Source organism: Thamnophis elegans, chromosome 4 (genome assembly GCF_009769535.1).
Source record: "Thamnophis elegans isolate rThaEle1 chromosome 4, rThaEle1.pri, whole genome shotgun sequence".
Lineage (NCBI taxonomy): Eukaryota > Metazoa > Chordata > Lepidosauria > Squamata > Colubridae > Thamnophis > Thamnophis elegans.
In genome coordinates, this window is record NC_045544.1 from 133,529,981 (window position 1) to 133,555,960 (window position 25,980).

At 41.8% G+C, this 25,980-nt stretch overlaps 1 protein-coding gene across 4 annotated transcripts in view; it reads left to right on the plus strand.

The window, feature by feature from the left end:
* ACACA (acetyl-CoA carboxylase alpha) overlaps positions 1 to 25,980 on the plus strand; it is a 308,466-nt gene that overhangs the window by 37,030 nt on the left and 245,456 nt on the right. For 3 of the 4 annotated variants that reach the window (XM_032214921.1, XM_032214922.1, XM_032214923.1), the window contains exons 4-6: positions 11,664 to 11,796; positions 12,862 to 13,000; positions 15,819 to 15,928. In XM_032214921.1, coding sequence (XP_032070812.1) covers positions 11,664 to 11,796; positions 12,862 to 13,000; positions 15,819 to 15,928 — 382 coding nt within the window. Of the gene's footprint in view, positions 1 to 5,716; positions 5,943 to 11,663; positions 11,797 to 12,861; positions 13,001 to 15,818; positions 15,929 to 25,980 lie in introns of those variants that run through there. The other variant, XM_032214924.1, reaches the window with a different exon arrangement.

Here is a 25,980-nt window from a genome sequence, read left to right on the forward strand (position 1 = left end):
CCCTGAAGCCTCCGGAGGGGCAAAAAACAGCCAAAAATCAAGGGCGAAAATCAGCTGGCCAACACGCGCATGTGCACTGGAGCTGGCAGGGCAGCAGATGGTGCGCCCTCCGAAATGGCTCTGTGTGCCACCTGTGGCATGTGTGCTATAGGTTCGCCATCACGGAGCTATAGGGATGCGGTGGCTCAGTGGCTGAGACGCTGAGCTTGTCAATCAGAAAGGTCGGCATTTTGGCAGTTCGAATCCCTACTGCTGCATAATGGAATGAGCTCCTGTTATTTGTCCCAGCTTCTGCCAACCTAGCAGTTCGAAAGCACGTAAAAAATGCAAGTAGAAAAATAGGAACCACCTTTGGTGGGAAGGTAACAGAGTTCCGTGCGCCTTCGGCGTTTAGTCATGCCAGCCACATAACCACAGAGACCTCTTCGGACAGCGCTGGCTCTTCGGCTTTGAAACGGAGATGAGCACCGCCCCCTAGAGTCAGGAACGACTAGCACAGTGTTTCTCAACCTTAGCAACTTGAAGATGTCCGGACTTCAACTCCCAGAATTCCCCAGCCAGCATTCGCTGGCTGGGGAATTCTGGGAGTTGAAGTCCGGACATCTTCAAGTTGCCAAGGTTGAGAAACACTGGACTAGCACATATGCGTGAGGGGAACCTTTATCTTTACTTTCTATAACTAGCCATTGCTATAACAACAAATCTATGTAATCGGCAAAACATATGTCAAAGTTTCATTTTTTTCCCATCACAAGCACAAAAATCCAGAAGTAATATCTAAATAAAAACCACAATGAAGTATTCTCTCCTCTTTGATTAAAGCAAACAATTTAACCATTTCTGCTCTATCTTCCTTGCTGTGGAAATAGTATATATTTCTGCTTGCACTTAATAATCTTCATACAATATCACCATTTATATTAACGAAATTCACTGTATTCTTTCCAATTCTTTGACCTGAAATGGAAAAAAAAATCCCTTTTTCCCCAGCCATTTTAAAATACTAAACTTTTCTTTAAAAACATTTCTAAAATCAAAACATTCTAATCTTCTTTTTTTTTAATGACCTCTTAACGTATCTACTTTAAAGTTCACTTTCAGACCAATCAGATTCCACCCATCCTTTTTGATATTCTGAGAATCTCTCTGAAAGGTTAATGCGGAACCAACACATTCTTAGAATTAAAGCTTATTCTGGAAATAAGCGTTTCAGAGGATGTCCGTTCCCAGTGATTCATTAACAGATTTTTTTTCTTTTTCTTTTTTAAAAAAAAGGCCGGCTTGGAAAACACTCTTAATGGGCATCAAAGTATCTGTTAAGTATACAGGTGATGCAGTGATTTACTTAACAACTGGCAAGCTTTGGACAGTGAGGAGGTTGGGGAGGAAGATGGGCCAGTCCTGGAGTCTGGGGAAGGCTCTGATGAGGGCTCTGTGTCGGAGGCAGAGAAGGGACCAGAGCCGTATGCCAGTTATCAGCTGCCTTCGGAGTCAGACATCAGTGAGGCAGAAGAACAGCTGGAGCCTGTTCCCAGTGTGTGCATGCACAGAGTTGCCAGACGAAGGGAACAGCTAAAGAACAGGGGTCGACTTGGGAGTAAGGCCACAGGTGGACGATGAATGGCCCCTCCCATAGGGAATAAAAAAGGAGCGAAAGAGGAGTGGAGTTTGCAGGAGACCATTAGTTCACTTAATTGGTTCGTGACTCTCCGAGACTCCTTGCCAAGTTTGGCAGCTATCGGCCTGGCAGCTCTCCAAGCCAGATAAGGTCTGTGACTGTAAATCCTCCTTTGAAAGACTTTTGCTGGATGTGAATGAGCAGAATTCACAGTCAATGAATAAAAGGGGTTTTTGTCGGGACAAGGAGTTTGCTTCCTGCTCTTGGGAAGCCTTGGTCAGAGCAAGGACGTTTCATCCCCCTACTAGGTAACGTCCTCAGTGCTAGAAGAGAGTGGAGTTGTTTTCTGTTGATATACAAGCAGCTTGCCCCGTTGGTTTTGGTCGGAGTGTTCTCAGTGGTTCCTTGATTTGACTGTTGTTTACTGCTAGCTTGTTTGTCTGAGTTGGTAATTCCTTGATTGGGGTATTGTTTACCTCATGTTGTTGGTCCAGTTCAGTGTTTCTCAACCTTGGCGACTTTAAGTCCTGTGGACTTCAACTCCCAGAATCCCACAGCCAGCACAGCTGGGAGTTGAAGTCCACAGGACTTAAAGTCGCCAAGGTTGAGAAACACTGGTCTAGTTAGTAGTAAATGTGGTGCCAGTATTATCTTTATCTTTCCAGACTTCTAATGCGAGGTGGGGGAACATGTGAAAAGGTTCAGTTTCGGGAATCCATCAACCCAGGACAGTGCCGAGGTGGCGCAGTGGTTAAATGCAGCACTGCAGGCTACTTCAGCTGACTGCAGTTCTGCAGTTCGGCTGTTCAAATCTCACCGGCTCAGGGTTGACTCAGCCTTCCATCCTTCCGAGGTGGGTAAAATGAGGACCCAGACTGTTGTTGGGGGCAATATGCTGACTCTGTAAACCGCTTAGAGAGGGCTGAAAGCCCTATGAAGCGGTATATAAGTCTAACTGCTATTGCTATAGTGTCTTTGCATCCAAGCCATTTTAGAAAGTTTATGTGGTGTAAGAAAGCATGGCTGGTGAGGGAATTCTGGGAGTTGAAGTCCACCCGCCTTTTAAGTTGCCAATGTTGAGAATCACTATGGGGCAGCCTATAAATCTAAGTATTATTGCTGTTGCTGTTACTTTTACAGCATTAAATGATAAGGTGGCATGGTGTAAAAAACAAAACAGAACTCCAAGCACTGTGACTAAAATACAGATAGTCCTTGATTTACAACAGTTCATTCAGTGACCAAAGTTACAACGGCGCCAGGGGTGGGTTTCTCGCCCCGTTCCAACCGGATCGGTTGGAACGAGGCCGGCGGCGTCCTCACGCACGCACGCGGCGCGCGCACGCACGCATGCGGCGTCCGCACGCACGCACGTGACGCGCGCGTCATCGCGTGCGCGCGTGCATGCGTACTAGCGTCTGCGCGATGCTCCAGCTGCTCCTGGAGGATCTCGCAGGCGTTCTGCGCATGCGTGGAAGCGCGAAATTCAAAAAAACCGGGTAAGGAGCGGGCGCGGGTGTGCGGGCGCGCGCGGGCGCGGGGGGGGGGGGCTTCGCCGTTCCCGGAAGTTACTTACTTCCGGGTTCGGCGACCAACCGGATCGCAGGGACCGGTGCGATCCGGTCGAAACCCAGCCCTGAACGGCGCTGAGAAAAGTGACATGACCGTTTTTCACAGTTACAACCAGAGGTGGTATTCAGCAGGTTCTGACCAGTTCTGGAGAACCAGTAGCGGAAATTTTGAGTAGTTCGGAGAACAGGCAAATACCACCTCTGGCTGGCCCTGCCCCTTCTATTCCCTGCCTGCCGAGTCCCAGCTGATTGGGAGGAAATGGGGATTTTGCAGTAACCTTCCCCTGTTATGCCCACCAAGCCACGCCCACCAAGCCACGCCCACAGAACCGGTAGTAAAAATATTTGAATCCCACCACTGGTTACCACCTTTGCAACATCCTCATGGTCACATGATCAAAGTTCAGAATGCTTGGCAACTGGTTCATACTTACGACCGTGGCAGTATCCCGGGATGATGTGATTCCCCTTTAGCGAATTTCTGACAAGCAAAGTCAATGGGGAAGCCAGGTTCACTTAACGACCGGGTTAGCAATAGCAATAAGCAATAGCAGTTAGACTTATATACCGCTCCATAGGGCTTTCAGCCCTCTCTAAGTGGTTTACAGAGTCAGCATATCGCCCCCAACAACAATCCGGGTCCTCATTTTACCCACCTCGGAAGGATGGAAGGCTGAGTCAACCCTGAGCCGGTGAGATTTGAACAGCCGAACTGCAGAACTGCAGTCAGCTGAAGTAGCCTGCAGTGCTGCATTTAACCACTGCGCCACCTCGACTGGGTTATTCACAGTGATTCACTTAACAACTGTGGCAAAAAAGGGCATAAAATGGGGCAAAGCTCACTTAACAAGCATCTCACTTAGCAACAGAAATTTGTCGTAACTCGAGGACTACCTGTGTTGCTATTGCTGTTACCGGACTAAATGATAAAATAATTATGCTACGGATGAAAGGTGGCATGGTACAAAAAAGAAAAGAAGCATCGTCACTAAAATATAGGTAGTCCTCAATTTACAACAGTTCATTTAGTGACCGTCGGAAGTTACAATGGCATTGAAAATAGTGACTTATGACTGTTTTTCACAATTAACATCCGTTGCTGCTTCTTCATGGTCGTGTCATCAAAATTCTAACCCTTGCCAACTGTCTCATATTTATGACGGTCGCAGTGTCCCAAAGTCATGTGATCCTTTTTTTGAGACCTTCTGACAGGAAAAGGGGAAGCGAGATTCGATTAACCACCGTGTTACTAACTTAACAACTGCAGTGATTCACTTAACCACCGCCGCAGGACAAGTCGCAAAATGGGACCAAACCCTTTTAACAACTGCCTCGCTTAGCAGCAGAAATTTTGAGCTCAGTGGCGGTCGTTAAGTTAATTGAGGCAATTAACTTACGACCACCCGTTGTACTGCCTCAATTAACAGCTTTTGGGATGAATGTCCTGGGATATATTGACTTTTGAAGAGATCGCTTTTCACTCACAGAAATGTAAACCACATTTTGGAGAAGGAAGGGTGGGGATGGTAGAAACCCAAATTGCTGAAAAACCAAGTTTCACGTGACTTTCAGCTACCCTTGTGTTTTCCCATGAATTGCAGAATGGAATTACACAACTTGTTTATTTGCTTCATTTACTCGGTGCCAAATTCAGCTGGCCTTTCCTTTGCGGCAAATGAGAGTGAATTATCACAGTGTCGGTGCCTCTCTCTCCCCCCCACTCCCACCGATTGTGCATTGCTTTCGGATCTGATCGAAAAATAAGTTTTCTCCCACCCCCAATGCCTCTTCTATTTGTGCCTGTGCAAATTGCTCAAAAATGCAGCAGATTTATGTATTCATTCTGGGGTGGGGTAGGGAGTTGTCTTAACAGCTGTTTCAGCAAGTCGAATCTTCCAGCATATATATATTTTAAATAACTGTTGTTGAGGGTTTTTTTTTATTTTTGGCAGTATTCATTTCTCGCAGCCTGGAGCTGAATCCTCTACTCAGATTCAGCTGGAAAACCTACTTTCTAAAGATTATCTCTTTTTAAAAAAAAATTTCATATCCTGCTTTTAATTTTAATATTTTTACTCATCCACCCACCTCTCCGGGGAGCTTTCTAAATTTGATAAATAAAACAAAACCTGAATAAGGCAGTGTTTCTCAACCTTAGCAACTTGAAGATGTCCGGACTTCAACTCCCAGAATTCCCCAGCCAGTGAATGCTGGCTGGGGAATTCTGGGAGTTGAAGTCCGGACATCTTCAAGTTGCCAAAGTTGTGAAACACTGGAATAAGGTACTCTGTTTTTTTGTTTTTTTTTTGGCATGCCCAGCTTGGGGGAAGATAGTAAAATCTTGCATTTCATGGGTGATAGCAGCATTCCCCTGGCAAATCTTTCCTTTGGTGTGCGTATTTTATTTAATTATTTTTTCCCCTCCCTTTCTCGGCTGCAGCCTCTAGCGTCCTCCCTGCCCCGCTGCTGCTGAGTGTGCGCAGGGAGAGAGATGGGCATAAAAAAAAAATAAGCCAAGGGACAAAGGTTAAAAATGCAAAACAGTTGATAGGAACTAGAAGAAGGAAAAAAACAACCAGCTCATTTGGAGAGAAGGAGGGCAACATGAAAAACTAGTTTAAAGCAGCTGCCGTTGAGTGTTATCTTCTTGCTCGAGTCTCTAAAACTTTGGAGGTATCTTTGCATTTCTCGGGCAGCATGGATGAATCAAAAGGAGAAGAAAGTCCAGGCATGAGATATCATATGCTTCAAAGGTAATAAATTATTAGCGAGACACGTTTTTTCCTGATCTGATTTTCGATGGATCGCTTGAGGGGGGCAGTTTTGATCTAGAAATTTGGATGACTTGTGTTTTAAATCTTGACGGAATTAACATTAGCGGAACTTGAGAATTGATTCCTGGTAGTTTTTATTCTTCATTTTTTTGGGTGGGGAGAGATACAGGTAGTCCTCGACTTAGGACCACCATTGAGCCTAACCTGTCGGTTCTTAAGTGAGGCATTTGTTCAGTGACTTTTGCCCCGTTTTGCGACCTTGCTTGCCACCGTTGCTTAAGTGAACTGCTGCGGTTGGTAAGTGAGTAACTCGGTCGTTAAGTGACTCTGGCTTGCCCCCTCGACTGTGCTCATCCGAAGGTCGCAAAAGGGGATCGTGTGACCTTGGGACACAGCAACGGTCGTAAGTATGAATCGGTTGCCAAGCTTCTGAAGTTTGATCGCATGACCATGGGGATGCTGCAAAGGTTGTAACTGTGACAAAGGGGTCATAGGTCACTTTTTCCAGCGTTGTGGTAACTTCGAGCTGTTGTAAGTCAAGGACTATCTGGTTACCTTGCCCCTTGGAACTTCTCCGTGGGTTTGGAAAGGAAGGTGTGGAAAAGCTTTTCAGGCTTGAAAAGAATGGTTGAAAAAATGAATGCAGAGACTTTAACTTTGCAGGCAAACAGAGTAACAAATAACAGAGTTGGAAGGGACCTTGGAGGTCTTCTAGTCCAACCCCCTGCTCAGGCAGGAAACCCTAGTGCTGAAACAGGTGTGTGCGCATTTGCGGGCATCAAGGGTGGGTTCCGGCTGCTGCTACTGCTGATTTGCTTAGGGGCGCTGTGGGTGCACTTGTTACGCACTATGCGTGCAGGTGCGGTACTAAAAAATGCTTCTGCGCATACGTAGAAGTAGAAAACAAGATGGTGGCGCCTATGGCACCACAGAGAACCAGTTCGGGGGCGTGGCTTGCCGCGCTACTACTTACTTGGTCGAACCGGTCCGAACCGATAGGTACCCACCTCTGGCACACGCGCGTGCCAGAAACCAGAAGAGCAGCTGCCCAGTGCGCTTGTGCACGCTGGGAAATTGATCTTCCAGTTTCCTGCAAGTGCATCCACACTGGCCACCTGGTCTTCCGATTTCTGGCGCGCATGCACATGTGAAGAGCAGCTGGACGGTGCCATGCGTGCTGTGGAAACCGGAACAGCAGCTACCCGGTGCGCATGTGCGTTCTGGGAAGATGATCTTCCGGTTTCCGGGAGCGTGCATGCGCACTGGCCACCTAGTCTCCCAATTTCTGGCATGCAGGCATGCGGGAATACCAGCTGGCTGTGCACATGTGTGTGCTGGAAACCGGAGTATCATTTTCCCGGCACGCGCATCGGACGGCTTCTCTTCCAGTTTCCGGTGCTTCCGTGCACATGAAGATCAGCGCCGGAATCCGGAAGAGCAGTGGGCTACGGCTTGCGTGCCCGGAGAGATGGCTCTGCGGGACACTTCCGGCAAGTGCGCCATCGGTTCGCCATCACAGTCCTATGCCATTTCAGACCAATTGCTGTCTAATTTCTTCTTAAAAACTCCCAGTGTTGAAGCACCCACAATATCTGGAGGCCAGTCATTCCACCGATTAATAATTATTCTGTCAAGAAACTTACTCCTTAGTTCTAGGTTGCTCCTCTCCAAAGAGACATCTTGTCCTTGGTTTGGAAAAACAAGACACTAAGGCAGAGGGCAAGTGTCTCCCTCTAAGTTTCGCTCCGTTTCTACTTTAGTTTTCATTCCTGAATTGTTTTGCAAGCGAAATTGTTTTTGTTGTGTGATTTTTGGTGGCCTGGAGCTGCCTAGTCACATATAGGAGATGGGCAGTTATAGAAATTAGAGGGGGGGGGGGAAGGTTTCCACAACATACATTAATTTAGTGACTGTTTGAAGTTACAACAATGCAGGGGGGGGGGGGAAATGACTTAGAACTAATCCTCAAACTTACAACGGTTGCAGCAGCCGCACATTTGGCACATTTCAGAGCCAAGGTGGCGCAGTGGTTAAATGCAGCACTGCAGGCTACTGCTAGATCAGCAGGTCAGCGGTTCAAATCTCACCGGCTCAGGGTTGACTCAGCCTTCCATCCTTCCGAGGTGGGTAAAATGAGGACCCAGATTGTTGGGGGCAATATGCTGACTCTCTGTAAACCGCTTAGAGAGGCCTGAAAGGCCTATGAAGCGGTATATAAGTCCACTGCTATTATTATTCATGTGATTGTTCTGACTGAGGCTTCCCGAGAGCAGGAAGCAGACTCCTTGTCCCGACAATAATCCCTTTTATTAATTGACTGTGAATTCTGCTCATTCACATCCAGCAAAGTCTTTCAAGGGAGGATTTACAGTCACAGACCTTATCTGGCTTGGAGAGCTGCCAGGCCGATATCTGCAAAACTTGGCAAGGAGTCTCGGAGAGTCACGAACCAATTAAGGGAACTGATTGTCTCCTGCAAACTCCCCTCCCCTTTCGCTCCTCTTTTATTTCCTCTGGGAGGGGCCATTCACCGTCCACCTTTGGCCTTACTCCCAAGTCCACCCCTGTTCTAGACCGATAAGATCGCATAGATTAGGCCTCCTCCGAATTCCATCAGCCAGCCAGTGTAGACTGGCAACTACCCGGAGGAGAGCCTTCTCGGTGGCTGCTCCGACCCTCTGGAACGAACTCCCCGTGGAGATCCGGACCCTCACCACCCTCCAGACCTTCCGCGCCGCCCTTAAAATCTGGCTGTCCTGGCTGGCCTGGGGTTAAAGACTCTAACCCCTACTCGAATTGTATGACTGTTGAGTTCTTAAATGATGTAGTGCCTTAATGTTGTAAATTGTTTGTCCTTCCCCCCCCCCTTTGAACTGTGAGCCTCCCTGAGTCCCCCCAGGGAAAAGGGCGGCATACAAATAAAGTGAAACTAAACTGAAACTAAACTAAACTGTCCTTTAGCTGTTCCCTTCATCTGGCAGCTCTGTGTATGCGCACACTGGGACCAGGCTCAAGCTGTTCTTCTGCCTCACTGATGTCTGCTTCTGAAGGAAGCTGATAACTGGCATACGGCTCTGGCCCCCTCTCTGCCTCTGACACAGAGCCCTCGTCAGAGCCTTCCCCAGACTCCAGGACTGGCCCATCTTCCTCCCCAACTTCCTCACTCTCTGAAACTGCTGCCAGCTCCACTGACCACTGGCGGGCCACAACAATGATCAAAATTCGGGTGCTTGGCAGCCGATAGATATTTCAGCATCGTGATGTTATGTCGCTGTCATTTGCAATCTCTTCCAACAATCAAAGCCCAATGGGAGAAGCCGGATTTGCTTAATGATCAAGTGGTTCGCTGAACAACGGTAGTGATTCACTTAATGACCTTGGAGAAAAGGCTGTAAAATGGGGCTAGACTCACTTTTAACAACTGCCTGGCTTAGTAACAGAAATTCTGGTCCCAATGGTGGTCGTAGTTCAAGGACCACCTGCAGATACAGGTAGCCCTCAGCTTATATCAGTTCATTTAGTGACCGGTCAAAGTTACAATGGCACTGAAAAAAGTGGCCTATGGCTATTTTTCACACTTACAACCGTGGTCACGTGATCAAAATTCAGATGCTTGGCAACCGACTCATATTTACGATGGTTACAGTGTCCAGGGATCATGTGATCTCCTTTTGTGATCTTCTGACAAGCCAAGCCAATGGGGAAGCCAGATTCCCTTAACTGTGCTATTAAGTAAACAACAGTGATTCACTTAACAACTGTGTCAAGCAAGGTTGTAAAGTGAAGCAAAACTCAACACTTAACACACGTTCTCACTTAACAACAGAAATGTTGGGCTCAACCCTGGTCGTAAGTCGAGGACCACCTGGAAAGAAAAAACTCACTGTTCTAACGCTTTCTCTGGACTGGTGATCTTATGGGATATGAATGCCGGGATTCCAGTTCTGCCTATTGGAGTCAGAAGGACACGATTTGGAATTCGCATTCTTAATTTATTTCTGAATTGTAACAAAAAAGATGTTGCTCTCTAACTAGTATCTAATGTATCTAATACATTATACAGGGTATAATATACCGTTTCCCTGACAATAAGACCTCCCTGGATAATAAGCCCAATCGGGCTTTTGAGCGCATGAGCTAAAATAAACCCTCCCCTGAAAATAAGCCCTCCCCGAAAATATTTGCAACACAGCAGCAGCCATGAGGTGACCACCTGTATCTCAAAAATAATAAGTTGTTAGTTGTTAGTTGCGAAGTTGTGTCCGACCCATCGCGGTCCCATGGACAACATTCCTCCAGGGTTCCACCACAAAACCGCGTTCGACTAAAGGGCACTCGACGAAACCGCGTAGCTGACGTCATCACAGCGCGACAACAGCGCGGAGAAAAAAGCACGCTGTAAACGCTAAACCTAAAATTAACCCCTAAACCTAAACCTAACCCCCCTAAACCTAATCCTAAACCTAACCCTAAACCTAACCCTTAACCTAACCCTAAACCTAACCCTAACCCTAACCCTTAACCTAACCCTAAACCTAATCCTAACCCTTAACTTGAATCGGCTTGCTTTCAAAGCTCTATTTAAAGCGCCCTTCTTTCTCCGCGCTCACTGTTGTCGCCCTGCTGATGACGTCAGCGACGCGGTTTAATCGGGTGCGGTTTAATCGGGCGCGCTTTAGTCGAGCGCGGTTTTGTCGTGCTACGTTCCTCCAGGCCTTCCTGTCCTCTACCATCCTCTGGAGTCCATTGAAGCTCACGCCGACTGCTTCAGTGACTCCATCCAGCCACCTCCTTCCCTGTCGTCCCCTTCTTCTTTTGCCCTCAATCTTTCCCAGTATTAGGCCCTTCTCCAGTGAGTCCTTCCTTCTCATTAGGTTCTCATTAATAAATAAGACCTCCCTCAAAAAAACGCTTATTGCAGGAGTCAAAGGAAAATAAGACCCTGTCTTATTTTTCGGGGAAGCACAGTATTGCCATTGCTTGGCCCATAGCGTGGGAATCTGGCATTTGTTCCTGGCTTATAGAACGGCTTGCACTGATGTGAGAATCAAAGATTTCCATTTTAGCAGTTTCAATCCCTAAGAGTTATTGACATTATCAGCATCTCTGCTCTGGGCAACTTTGTGTGTACCTGAAAAATCATATTTGGCCCCTCCCATAGAGAATAAAGAGGAGCGAAAGGGAGAGGGGAGTTTGCAGGAAACAATTAATTCAGTTCATTAGGGTGAAGATCTGTTCCTGACTTTTTGCCAAGTAATTGCTGCTACAGTGTGGCGTTTGGAAGATATCGGCCTGGCAGCTCTCCAAGCCTGATAAAGGTCTGTAGTTGTGAAATCTCTTGAAAGATTGTTGGCCGGGACTTTGTTGGAGAGGAATTCCCTTTAACCTAAATGAAAGGGGTTTTATCCGGACAAGGAGTCTGCTTCATGATCTTGGGAAGCCTTGGTCAGAACAATACCTTTTAAAATTCCTTCCTTTTGGGGGTCCTTAAAAGATCATACAGCTCTGCACAGTTTCGTATAGGATCCTAGAATGATGGTTGGTAGCTTATTAGCCAAGATCTTGGGTTCAGTTCTTGGCATCTAGTTGTCACATAATCTGATAAGGAAATGATAGTGAAAGAGATCTAGATTTCTAGTCCAATCTCTGCAGCATCTTCCGACAACTCTTTAACGGTGTTATTGTTCTTTGTCTCTCCAGGCCAAGCATGTCCGGCCTTCACCTCATGAAACAAGGCCGGGATAGGAAGAAGGTGGATCTACAGAGGGATTTCACGGTCGCATCTCCAGCAGAGTTTGTCACCCGTTTTGGAGGGATCAAAGTTATTGAGAAGGTAAAGAATGGAACCGCCTTTCTCAATGCATAATTGTGCGATTCTTGTTATTTTGAATGCGGTAGAAACTGAGCAGTCTCATTGCCATGGAATAATTATGTAGGTTCTTTAAAGTCCCTGTTTAACTTAGTAAGGAATAGAATTGGAATGAACTAGGAATAGGAATGGAATGGAATGGAATGGAACAGACTAGAATAGAATCTATTTAGAATAGAAAAGAATATTTATTTAGAATAGAATAGAAGTCTTTATTAAGAATAGAATAAAATAGAATAGAAATCTTTATTTAGAATAGATTAGAAATCTTTATTTAGAATAGAAAAGAATAGAAATCTTTATTTAGAATAGAATAGAATAGAAATTTTATTGAGAATAGAATAGAATACTTTATTTAGAATAGAATTTGAATAGAATAAGAATAGGAATAGCATAGAGTAGAGTGGAATAGAATAAAGTAGAGTAGAACAGAATAGAATAGAATAGAATATCTTTATTTGGCCAACTGTGGTTAGAAACACAAAAAAATTATCTCCAAGGCACAAGCTTTCAGTGTACACACAAAACAACAAAGTAATAACAAGCATAAGAATGATACCGTAGTATCCGTATTCATTATTCAAATACATGTAGCCCTTCACCTACAACAGTTCATTTAATGACCATTCAAAATTGCAACGGATGAAAAAGTGACCCATGACACTATTCACCCTTACAACAGTTGCAGTGTCCCGAGGTGACTTGATCATCTTTACGATCTTCTGACAAGCACAGTCAGTGGGAAGGCCAAAGAGTCGTGTTACTAATTTAACAGCTGCAGTGATTCATTTAACAACGATGGCAGGAAAGGTCATAAAGTGGAGCAAATTCACTTAACAGCTGTATCACTTAGCAACAAAAATTTGGGGCTAAATTGTGGTCGTAAGCTCTTTCTGTCCATTAATCTGGGCAATGTGTACAATTATCTGTGTCAGTTGTGCTTTCTAGATAGTTACTTCCCAGTTTGATTGATGATTGTAAATCTGAACCATTTTATTCCCCCCCCCCTCACATTTCTTCCCCGTCTAGGTTCTCATTGCCAATAACGGGATAGCGGCCGTCAAATGCATGCGGTCCATCAGACGTTGGTCTTATGAGATGTTCCGGAATGAGCGAGCCATTCGTTTCGTGGTTATGGTGACGCCCGAAGATTTAAAAGCCAATGCAGGTGAGCGTCAGGACTATGCTATTCATGGTTCCCTCTGGAAGGATGGTGAAATAGAAATGGGAATGGGAATGGAATAGAAAATGTGGAATGGAATGGAACAGAAAAGAAAAGGAAAGAAAATATGGAAGGGAAGGGAATGGAATAGAAGAGAATAGAGATTGGAATGGAATAGAATAGAAAATATGGAGTAGAGTAGAGTAGAATAGAGTAGAATAGAAGATATGGAATGGAATAGAATAGAATAGAAATTGGAATGGAATGGAATAGAAAATATGGAGTAGAATAGAGTAGAATAGAAGATATGGAATGGAATAGAATAGAATAGAAAATATGTAGTGGAGTAGAGTAGAATAGAAGATATGGAATAGAATCGAATAAAAATTGGAATGGAATGGAATAGAAAATATGGAGTAGAATAGAGTAGAATAGACGATATGTAATGTAATGGAATAGAATAAAATATAGGAATGTAATGGAATAGAATAGAATAGAAAATATGGAGTAGAATAAAGTAGAATAGAAGATATGGAATGTAATGGAATAGAATAGAATATAATATAATATAGGAATGTAATGGAATAGAATAGAATAGAATAGAGATTGGAATAGAATAGAATAGAAAATATGGAGTGGAGTAGAGTAGAATAGAAGATATGGAATAGAATAGAATAGAAAAGAAAATATGGAGTGGAGTAGAGCAGAGTAGAATAGAAGATATGGAATGGAATAGAATAGAATAGAAAATACAGAATGGAATGGAATAGAATAGAATACAATAGAATAGAAACATTATTGTCACTTTAAATATACACTAATTAGCATACATTAAAATGAAATGTCATTCCATTCAGTTCTCAAAAGATAACCATTATCCATATACCTTCAATATATTACCTGACTCAGAGAAACAACACAATCTAATTCAGATGTATGCATAGATATGTACCAGGCGAGAAAACCGAATCTTGCGAGTTTACCAGCTTCCTACAGTCTTCTCGGCTGCCCTCACCACTCTCTGTAGGGACTTTCTATCTGAGGCACTGTTGCCACCAAACCAAACAGGGATGCAGTTGGTTAAAACGCTCTCAATCGTGCCTTTGTAAAGAGTGGCCAGCACAGAAGGAGAAAGATGTGCTGTCCTCATCCGACGCAGGAAATGCAGACACCGGTTTGCACGCTTCACCAAGAATGACGTGTGAAGAGACCAATAACCGATGTCTTACTGTAGAAAGTAAAGGTTTGAAACAAGTGTGAAACCCTTTCTCATGAGGAAGGTGGAGAAGAAATTAAATTAAATGAATTAAAATAAGAAAATTTGTTCAAAATGCATACAGATAGTCCTCAGCTTACAACAGTTCACTTAGGGACCATTCAACAGCATTGAAAAAAAGTGACTTACATCTGTTTTTCACACGTCTCACCTTTGCAGCATCCCCACGATCAGTTACCCTGTTGGTAACCGACTCATATTTATGACCATTGCTGTATCCCAAGGTGTGGTGATCACCTTTTGCGACCTTCTCACAAACAAAATCAATAGGGAAGCTAGATTCGCTTAACAACTGCGTTGCTAACTTATCAACTGTAGTGATTCACTTAACAACTGCGGCAAGAAGGGTCATAAAATGGGGCAAAACACGTTTAAGAAATGTCTCACGTAACAACAGAAATTTGGGGGTCAAATTTTGATTGATCGTCATAAATCTGGTCACTCGTGGGACCAACCTGATTTTAGGACCTTTTTTGTAGCAGTTGTTAAACAAACACTTCCGTTGTTAAGTGAACCAACAGCTTGATATGGGTTGATTTTGATGAGAATCAGAAATAAATGCTGCTTTTTGGCAAAACATTCATGTGACCAATAGATGCTGCAAATGGCTGTAAATGTGACTGGTCATAAATTGAGGACAAGCTGTGCAGTAGTCCTCGGCTTACAACCAGAATTGAGTCCAAAATTTATGTTGCTACGTGAGAGATTTGTTAAGTGAGTTTTGCCCCATTTTATGACTTTTCTTGCTACATTTGTTAAGTGAATCACTACAGTTCTTAAAATAGTAGCACAGTTGTTAAGTGAATCTGGCTTCACCACTGACTTTGCTTGTCGGAAGGCCAGAAAAGGGGATCACATGACGGTGGGACACTGCCACCGTCATAAGTGTGAGTTGGTTGTCAAACATCTGAATGTAAATCATGTGACCATGGAGATGCTGCAATGGTCGTGGAAAAAATATCACTTTTTTCAGTGCCATTGTAACTTCAAACGGTCACTAAGCGATCTGTTGTAAGTCGAGGACTACCTGCATATTACTCCAATAGTTAGACAATGAATAGGTAGCATTTTTTCAGGGAGTCACTTCAGTTATGTACCTGGGCCTGTGGTTCAGAATATGCTTTGTTGGTTGGTTTTACTATTAGTTGACTAATCCTCATAGTTGCTGTTTCTACTTAGTTATTTTGTGGATGTTTTAATATTTTAAAATTGTTTTATAATTTTAGGCTTCTAGGCCTCCCAGAGGCCTAGAAGCCTCCTCCTTGGCCTCCTAGGCCTCCCTAGGCCTCCTCCTAGTAGAGATGGGCAGCTCTAGAAATTGAATGGATGAATGAAAAATAAATACATTCTGCAAGGAAGCACTTTGGCTCATTATAAGCCCCCCCTTTTTTTTAAAGGAAAAGAAATTCCCAAAGAATTGTCCCCTCATGAATCTTAAGCTCAATTGATACCCGTATTATTTTTTTTAAAAAAAATCTTGATTTGGAAATATAGATGTTGCCAATTAAATAAACAACCTAAATACTCTTTTCTTTTTCATATTTTTAGAATATATTAAAATGGCCGATCATTATGTTCCGGTACCCGGAGGTCCGAATAACAATAACTATGCTAACGTGGAATTGATATTGGAGATTGCAAAACGGATACCTGTGCAGGTGAGAAAGTGGAAATACAGAACTTTAAAAAAAATAAAGAATGTTTATCAAGGATGTAGGTGGCCATATCTACATATATATAAACCAAATTCCTCTCACTTATCACGAAATCTCCAGAACAGTAAAGCTTGCAAACTTGAAATTCGGCACATATGTTTCTCTTGGCTTCTAGGTGCTTGCTAAGAAAGGATTTTTCGAAATGACCATCGAATCATCATTTTTTTAATACTGTCAGTTGCCTTATATGAGCATGGCCAGTATATGGCCCTATATGGGAATGGCCAGTCAGTTGCCTTATATGGGCATCCAGCCTGCGGGCTGGGTGTTTAGACATTCTACTCCCCCTCCCCACCTGAAAAGAACTCTGTTCCAACTACCAACTATAAGTTGCCTTGTATTAACACATTCTGATGCTAAGGGGTTACACATTCTACATTAATTTTAAAGCTTTAAGTGTCAATGTATCAAGCCCGAATGTAACTACTTATTAATTTTCAAGCTTTACGTGTCAATTTATCAAGCCCGATCACATAGCTTCATAGTGAAGGACGGATATCCAGCTAGTTCTAACATAGTTGTGTGCGTAGATTTAGCTAAGCATGCTATCCACAGGTTTGTAAACTTGGGTTGATTAAAACTTAACATTGTGCGGACCAAGCCAATTGTGGTTATTTAATTCCCATACTTCAAGAGATCATGGCTGTGAATTGGAGGTGATTGTCTGAGCTTCCTTGATAAGTTACAGAAGAGAGAAAAGAGGTTCCTTGTTGACTGACCAGATTTTATAAATGCACCTTTCCCAATCAGTGGCCACGCTGGCTGGGAATTCTGGGAGTTGTAGTCCAGTGCATCTGGGGAAGTTCAGGATGGAGAAGAATGTCCTCAAGTCCGGCAAGGCATGGAGAAGAAACTAAGAAGAGGTGGAGAAACCAGCTGTAGTAACGGAAAGGAAAATTGTTTGTCCATCAATATTGTAGCAATGTTGTAGCACCTAGACATATATACTGCTTCATAGTGCTTTTACAGCCCTCTCTAAGTGGTTTACAGAGTCAGCCTCTTGCCCCTCAACAATCTGGGCCCTCATTTTACCCACCTCAGAAGGATAGGAGGCTGAGTCAACCTTCAGCTGATCAGGATTGAACTTCTGGCAGTGGGCAGAGTTAGACTGCAATAGCAATAGCACATAGACTTATATACCGCTTCACAGTGTTTTACAGCCCTCTCTAAGCGGTTTACAGAGTCAGCCTCTTGCCCCCAACAATCTGGGTTCTCATTTGACCCACCTCGGAAGGTTGGAAGGCTGAGTCAACCTTGAGCCTGGTGAGATTTGAACTGCCAAACTCCTGGCAGCTGGCAAGCAGCAGAAGTAACCTCCAGTACTGCACTCTAACCACTGCTCAAACAAAACTAGGCATTATTTGAGGAAAACCCAACACTGACAGAACTCTCCATTCTGCAAAAAACAATGCGTTGAGAGAAATTTTTGCACTTCTCCAATGCCTAGTGGGGATTAAGCATGGGATGAGAACTGTCCTGAGCAAAACATGAGAAAATTGTGAAAAGGGGAAGGAATGGAGTATTCAGAATGATGAGACCGAGTGCAGAGAAGAGCAACAAAGAGGATTAGGGGACTGGAGGCTAAAACATATGAAGAACGGCTGCAGGAACTGGGTATGTCTAGTTTAATGAAAAGAAGGACTAGGGGAGACATGATAGCAGGGTCCCAATATTTCAGGGGTTGCCACAAAGAAGAGGGAGTCAAGCTATTCTCCAAGGCACCTGTGGGAATATCTAGGAATATCTACTCCTAGATATTTTAGAAGTGTGTGAAATAGTTTAGGTGTGTTGATGTAGTCTTATTTATAAGGCATACATGTTCATACATGTGTTTGGTTTGGAATGGAATGCCATTCCAGGATGCATGGAATGTTGTTGGCTTCAGTGCAATCCAATAATGTGAATTAAACTGGGGGAGAGATGCAGTCACAAATATGCTTCTCTACAGGTAGTCCTTGATTTATGACCAGTCACTTAATGAACATCTGAAGTTATGATAGACTTGAAAAGTGTTACTTATGACCTATCAAAGTTACAACTGTACCGGACTTCCTGGGAGGAGCCTACTGGTGAAGGCAGCAAAAAATCAGCTGCCTCCGAATTCCTGGCTACGTACCTGTTTAGAGGATCTTCCATCTGACGTCTTATCAGGTTTTCTTATCCTTCAGGCAAGAGGGAAAGAAGAAACTGTTTTGCTGGCAAATGCTCTTCGATTTTTGCAGCTTTTGTGCTTGCAAGGAAAGGGGGGCTAGCCCAAGGCAGAACGGCTGTCCGTGCTGGGAACTTCAAACTGCCTTGTGCAGGACAAAGTAGGTCTCTCCCACTCTGCTCTAAGTTTTGTTTGATTTAATCTTATCACGAGCTGAATCCGTTTACTGCGAGGACAATAATTGCTTATCAACATTTTAGCTTCTTCTCTTTTTCTCCTCCGAAAAATTATTTACTCAGAGGCTTTTAAAATGGCGCCGAGCAGGCTGGTTTCTCCGGTAATAACGAACACTTTTTGCTAATTCTCACAAGACTTCAAAAGAATTCAGGTTTAGGTTTAGGTTTATTGGGATTTATATGCCGCCCTTTTCCCTGAGGGGACTCAGGGCGGCTTACAACCACAGGGGAGGGGGGTGCAAGGTCAGAAACAGACAATATGTGCACAAAGAAAAAATAATAAAACACAACTTTCATTCAGCAATCAAACACTCGGGCGGGTAATTGGAACTTATCCCCAGGCCTGCAGGGAGAGCCAGATCTTGAGGGCTGCGCGGAAGGTCTGGATAGTGGTGAGGGTACGGATCTCCATGGGGAGCTCGTTCCACAGGGTCGGGGCAGCAACAGAAAAGGCTCTCCTCCGTGTGGTCGCCAGTCGACATTGACTGGCAGATGGGATTCGGAGGAGGCCCAATCTGTGCGATCTAATTGGTCGATTTAGGGAGGTAATCGGCAGAAGGCGGTCTCTCAAGTACCCAGATCCACTACCATGGAGTGCTTTAAAGATGGTCATCAGTATCCTGAAGCGCACCCGGAGACCAACAGGTAGAATTCAAAACAAAAGAGATAGCTTATCATATGTTTTGGTTTCACAATAGAAGAATTTTACTCCTTCATTAACTTTGCTTATTTGGAAGTTAAATGGTGACGAATCTGTTGAACGGTCTTGTTACAATGTTTACTCACTGAAACTTTTGCCAAGCCTTAAACTTCTAAATAAAAGCCTCTTTACTTAAAGCTGCATATTTAGGCAATAGAGTTTTATTAACTGCAGGCAGACAAATTTTGAAATGGCCTCAAAACCAAATATTAACTTGAAGTCGTCACTCTCCACTTCCAGGGGCACATCCTCAGTGCCTGGCACAAAGCTGCAGCCTCCGCTTCCTACGCCCCCTGCTGGGGATGTGTTAACGAAAGAATTTTTTCTGAGTAATCTAAGCGAGGCTCTTAATGCACAGACAATTAAAATGGAAGATAAATTTAGAGATAATAGAGAGGAGGGAAAAGAGGAAATAAAAGAAATGAAAGAAGAAATTAAAAGTGAAATTAAAAGTGAAATAAAAGGACTTAAACAGGAGTTGTATGAGAAATTTGAGGCTAAGGTTGATAAAATTAGAGATGACATGCTGAGTCTTGTAACTGTATTAACAGAACATATTTCTGGAGTGGAAGATACTCTAGAGGTTCTTAATGATGCCAATGCTAACTTGACATTGAAAACAGAGGTGGTGGAACAAAAAGTGGAAAATGCTGAAAAAGAAATTATTATGATACAGTACCGACAAATGGAGTTCGCATTAAGAGTAAGGGGGCTGCGTGAGGAGAAACAGGAGAACCTGAAACAGATCCTATCGGAAGCTTTTGACCGCCTGATGGGAAGACCAGGGACCAACCAAGGCTGGCAAATTGACAAAGCTTACCGCGTTAACTCCTGGCTGGCAAAGCAGAAGCAGCTTCCTCGAGACATCGTTATATATTTTACTACAAGAGAGTTCAGAAATATGGTACTGCAAGCGTCTTATAACACTAAGCTTCAAATTGGCGGTGAAGACCTGGCTGTTTTGAAAGAGATACCACCTCAAATGTTAAGAGCCAGAAGAGACTACGCTTTTTTGGTCGAAGAACTCAGAAATCGTCAGATACAGTATAGATGGGATGCACCATTCGGCATCATATTTACATTTGATAAGCAAAGGTACCGCCTCAACTCTGTATGGAAAGCCCGAGATTTTTATTATAATATATTGAAGGCCGGACACCCTGCACCATCTGGACCTAGAGAAAGACCACAAGAAGGACAGGATAGACAGCAAACTATACAACCACCAGACAAGATGGAGCATCTCTCTTCTCTAGAAGTGCAAGGTGCTATGGAACCAAGACCTAGCCGCATGACTACTAGACGTATGGAGAAACAAGCTAAGAAGCAACAGCATCAACAATCATCGGCCATCGATCAAGGAACTACAACAACAAATCTGGAAGCAGTGGGAGGAGCTAGACCTAAGGTTAAACAGGCCATGCAGGAAGCTCTAAAAATGCTTCAACCAACCAAAGATGACAACTAAGATTTTAACATGGAATGTCAACGGACTGAACTCTCCACAGAAGAGGAAGAAAATATTTCATTATCTTAAACAGTTTAAGAACGATGTAATTTGTTTGCAAGAAACTCATATCAAGTCAACTGATCAAAAATATTTGATCAACTCAAAACTTGGTCAACATTTTGCAGCTTCTGCTATGGAAAAGAAGAATGGTATAGTTGTATACTTAAGAAAAGATATGAAAGCTGAACTAATAGAAGCAGATCCCTTCGGAAGATATATTGCTTTAGACTTAATCTTAGAAGGGAAAAAGACATTACTTTTGGGAATTTATGCTCCCAATCAACAGCAAGATAGATTCTATAGAAATCTTCATGCTAAATTAGTACAGTGGGACTATAGTTCCTGTATACTATTGGGTGACTGGAATGGAGTGATAGACACTAAGAGAGATAAGAAGATTTCCCGCCTAAATACCAAGATGCGAGCAAAGTTACCCAAATCTTTCTTTGACATTATGGATGATTTCGAATTGAGAGATATCTGGCGAGAAAGAAATGCAGAGGAATATGACTTCACTTTCTTCTCGGACAGGCATCAATCCCTTTCAAGGATTGATTTTATTCTAACCACTAATGATTTGCTTTCTAGGGTCAAGAAAACAAAGATTGCAGCTAGAGTCCTTTCGGACCATAACCCAGTTTGGATGGAGTTGGGAAGGGTAGTGCAGGCAAGAAGGTTTTGGAAACTGAATGAAAATTTATTTAGATATGAAAACTATATTAATGATTGTAAAAAATTACTATCTGAATATTTTGTTTTGAATATGAATAAGGGTACATCTATGGAATTTGTATGGGATGCAAGCAAAGCGTATATGAGAGGAGTTTTGATGAATATAAATAAAACACATAGAAATAAGCAAGGGTTAAAACGAACAGAACTGGAAGAGGAAATTAAGAGAAAAGAGCTGGAGTTAACAAGGAAACCAGACGATACAAAGGTTAAGGAAGCTATTAACATATTAAAATCTCAATTCGACATGTTGATCTCTGACCAGGTAGCTACTAATTTATTATATGCAAAACACAATACTTTTTGTAATGCAAACAAACCTGGCAGATGGTTAGCTTATCAGATTAGGAAAAAAAGGAAAACTCGAAATATATCTAAACTGATTTACAGAGGGAAGGAGGTGTTCCAACAGGAAGAGATTCAAAAGGCTTTCTGGGAATTTTTTACAGAACTGTATAAAGGGGATAAAATTAATGGTTTAGACATAGACAAATATTTAGACAAGGAGAAAATACCTTCAGTTAGAGAAGAACACAGGCAAAAATTGAATCAACCAATAACCTCGGGGGAAATCCTGCAGGTAATTAAGCAATTAAAGCCAGGGAAAGCACCAGGTACAGATGGCTTGACAGCGGTTTACTACAAAAACTTACAGTTAGAAATGGTAGAACCTCTTAGAGAATTATTTAATATGATTCAAACGGAAGGTAAAGTCCCTCCATCTTGGAAGACAGCGTTTATATCTTTGATACCCAAAGAAGATCAAGATACTACTCAACCCAAAAATTATAGACCCATTTCATTACTGAATGTAGATTATAAAATTTTTACTAAAATATTAGCAAATAGGTTAATGTTGGTCATTCAACAATTGATACATACGGACCAAACAGGTTTTATACAAGGGAGACAGATGAAAAGTAATATTAGATTAATTATTAATGCATTAGAATATTTGGGAAAGAACAACCAGATCCCTGCTGCGTTTATATTTTTGGATGCTGAGAAGGCCTTTGATCGAGTTAACTGGCAATTTCTGTTGAAGATACTGCAAAAAATGCAGATAGGAGATAATTTTTTACAGTCAATTAAAGCAATATACCAACAGCAAACAGCACAAATCATAGTCAATGGAAGTCTGACAGACTCTTTTCAAATTGGAAAAGGTACAAGACAGGGCTGTCCTTTGTCCCCATTATTGTTTATTATAACTTTGGAAGTATTGTTGAATAAAATACGGGGCTTGGATGGTTTAAAAGGGATCAAGATTAGGCAGCAAGAATATAGAGTCCGCGCTTTTGCGGATGATTTGGTCATAATATTGGAACAACCGCAGGAATCCAGTATGGTTTTAATGAATATGATTAATCAATATGGTCAAGTGTCGGGCTTTAAAATAAACTTAGGAAAAACGAAAATATTAGCTATAAATATGAATATTAAACAAAAGGAAGAATTAGGAGTGATGCTAGGATGTGAGGTAGTTAAAAAAGTCAAATATCTTGGAGTTAACATTTTAACTTCAAATGGGAAATTATATAAGCATAATTATGAACCACTTTGGTATAGCATACAGACAGAGATGAAAAAATGGGAGAAATTGCACTTATCTTTGCTGGGTAGGATAGCGGCAGTGAAAATGAACATTTTACCAAAATTTTTATTTCTCTTCCAAATGTTACCTATACTTAAAAAAGATGCGAACCTTTTAGAATGGCAGAAGGGTATCAACAAATTTGTGTGGGCAGGAAAGAAGCCGAGGGTAAAGATGAAAATAATGCAAGATGTACGTGAGAGAGGAGGATTGAAACTACCTAATTTAAAACTATATTATGATGCAGTGGCATTATCTGTAATTAGTGATTGGATTCATTTAACTAATGATAGAATATTGAACATTGAGGGACACGATCTGGTATTTGGTTGGCATGCTTACCTGTTATTCAACAAAAATTGGATAAGACCTTTAAAAGTCATATTTTAAGAAATGCTTTATTGCGGGTCTGGAAGAAATATCAATATAAATTAAATGACAAGATACCCATGTGGGCAATTCCTAGACACGCAATTGAAAATATGAATACAGCACAAAAACAGGACAGAATTACTTACAGACAGCTTCTTACCTCGGAAAGGGGGGTATTACAATTAAAATGTTTAGAGGTATTAAAAGAGGAGAAGGTAGTTCAAACATGGTTCCAGTATGGGCAATTACAGGCTAGGTGGAAAATAGATCAAAAAATTGGTTTTATTCAAGTTGAGGATAATCTGTTTAAACAAATAAGAGATCAAAGCTTAATGCATATAAAGAGGATATATAATGTATTAATACAGATGGATTCGGAAACAGAATTAGTTAAAGATTGTATGATAAAATGGGCTCAAAATATTGAGGAACCAATAATGTTGGATACATGGGAAAGAATCTGGGTAAGAAATGTGAAATTTACACAAGCTCAAAATCTGAGAGAAAATTTTTACAAGATGTTCTATAGATGGCATTTAGATCCTAAAAAGTTGGCTTCTATGTATCCGAATGTACAGCCTAAATGTTGGAGGTGTGGTTCTCTCGATGCTACATATTATCATATATGGTGGACCTGCCAAAAGGTTAAGGCATTTTGGATAAAAATATGGTGGGTCATGCAAAATGTTTTTAAAAGAAGGATAAAGTTTAGTCCTCAGTTATTTTTACTAGGTATATGTACTGATTTTACAGTGGTAGAGACCAATTTGACTCTGCACCTGATAACTGCAGCAAGACTGTTGGTGGCGCAATATTGGAAGAAGGAAGACTTGCCTACAATCCAAGAATGGACATTGAAAGTAACAAACTTAGCTGAAATGGCTAAAATATCGGCATATCTCAAAGATCATTCAAATGAGAGATATAAACGAGACTGGAAAAAATGGATTGACTATATACAAAATAAATACGGGACTAAGAAATTCCAGTTAGCCTATGCTTAAGATCAGAAATGATTTAAACTGTTAAAAGTCAGTTCAGTAAGAAGAAGCTAAGGTCAATCTAGAATGTCATTAATTTCTTTATTTCTTTTTTCTCAATAGATTTTAGACTGTGTTAGTTAAAATCCATACCGTGTACGGGTTCTGGGAAGTCGGGGGGGGGGGAAGGAGGAGGGGGGGTGGGGGGGTGGAGGGAGGGAGGGATACACACAACAAAAAAAAAATTGTACTTCAATGTCTTAATGATTGACAAATGATGACATATTTGTGTTTGTTTTTTTTAAAGAAAAATAAAAAAGTTGAGAATAAAAAAAAAAAAAAAAGTTACAACTGTACCATCTCTGCTGTCATGTAATCACATTTTGGACCTTCGGCAACTGGTTCACATTTACGACCAGTTGTAGCATCCTGCGGTCACTTGATTACATATCCTCTGGTCACGTTTTTTTGGCAAAAAATGCCTTTTAAGCTGGATTCGCATTTACATCCATGTGATTCCCTTAATCACCATTTGTGACTTGCTTAATGACCGTTATTAAAATGGTTGTAAAATCGAATCTGGTCACGTGGTAACTCGATTTATGACTGCAATGACTTATGACCAAAATTCCAGGCTCAATATACAGGTAGTCTTCAACTTATGACCACAATTGAGCCCAGAACTTATGTTGCTAAGTGAGAAATTTGTTAAGTGACTTTTGCCCCATTTTACAACTTTTCTTGCCACAATTGTTAAGTAAATCACTGTGGTTGTTAAATTAGTCACCCGGTTGTTAAGTGAATCTGGCTTCACCCATTGACTTTGCTGGTCAGAAAGTCGCAAAAGGGGATTACATCACCCGGGAAATTGCAACTGTCATAAATATGAGACTATAAGTTAACAATGTCGACTGCATATAAAGAGAATTTGTACAAGATGTTTTATAGATGGCATTTTCCACCAGCAAGTTTGGCAAAGATGTTTAAAGATAAATCAGCAAAATGCTGGTAATGCCACCAGACACCGGGGTTGTATTATCATATGTGGTGGACATGTGTAAAAGCCAAGAAATATTGGATAAAAATATGTACATGGTTGGAGGAGATGATACATCAGCATATCGATCTGAAACCTGAATTATTATTGTTGGGGATTTTACCAGAAACTTACAGTAAAGAAAATGTATATTTGATCATTCATGTAAGCAGCTAGGATTGCATTTGCACAAAATTGGAAAAATGAAGAGATGCCTATGGATGAGAATGTGATTAGGAAAATATTAGAATGTGCAGAAATGAATAGGTTAACATTTGAAAATTAAAGAGAAGGAACAATTTGATTATTATAACATATGGGAATTATTTGATCAATGGGTAGAGAATAAATATGAAAAGTGGAAAAAAGCAGAGGAGTGAAATAGAGAAAATGTTTTAATAGTTAAATAGGTTAAGAAAAGGACCATTATAACATTAGGTATGCTATATATTAATTTGAGTATTAAGTCAAGAATAGATAAAATAATAAACATGACTGTAAATTGTTATTGTATAAAATATTTGCACAAAATATTTGTACTCAGGCAACACACTTTTAATGGAAGATGATGTTTGAATCAAAATAAAAATTTTTAAAAATGGAAATGAAGAAATAAATATGAGACAGTTGCCAAGCATATGAATTTTGACCATGGAGAATGCTGCAAGAGTCATAACTGGTCATTT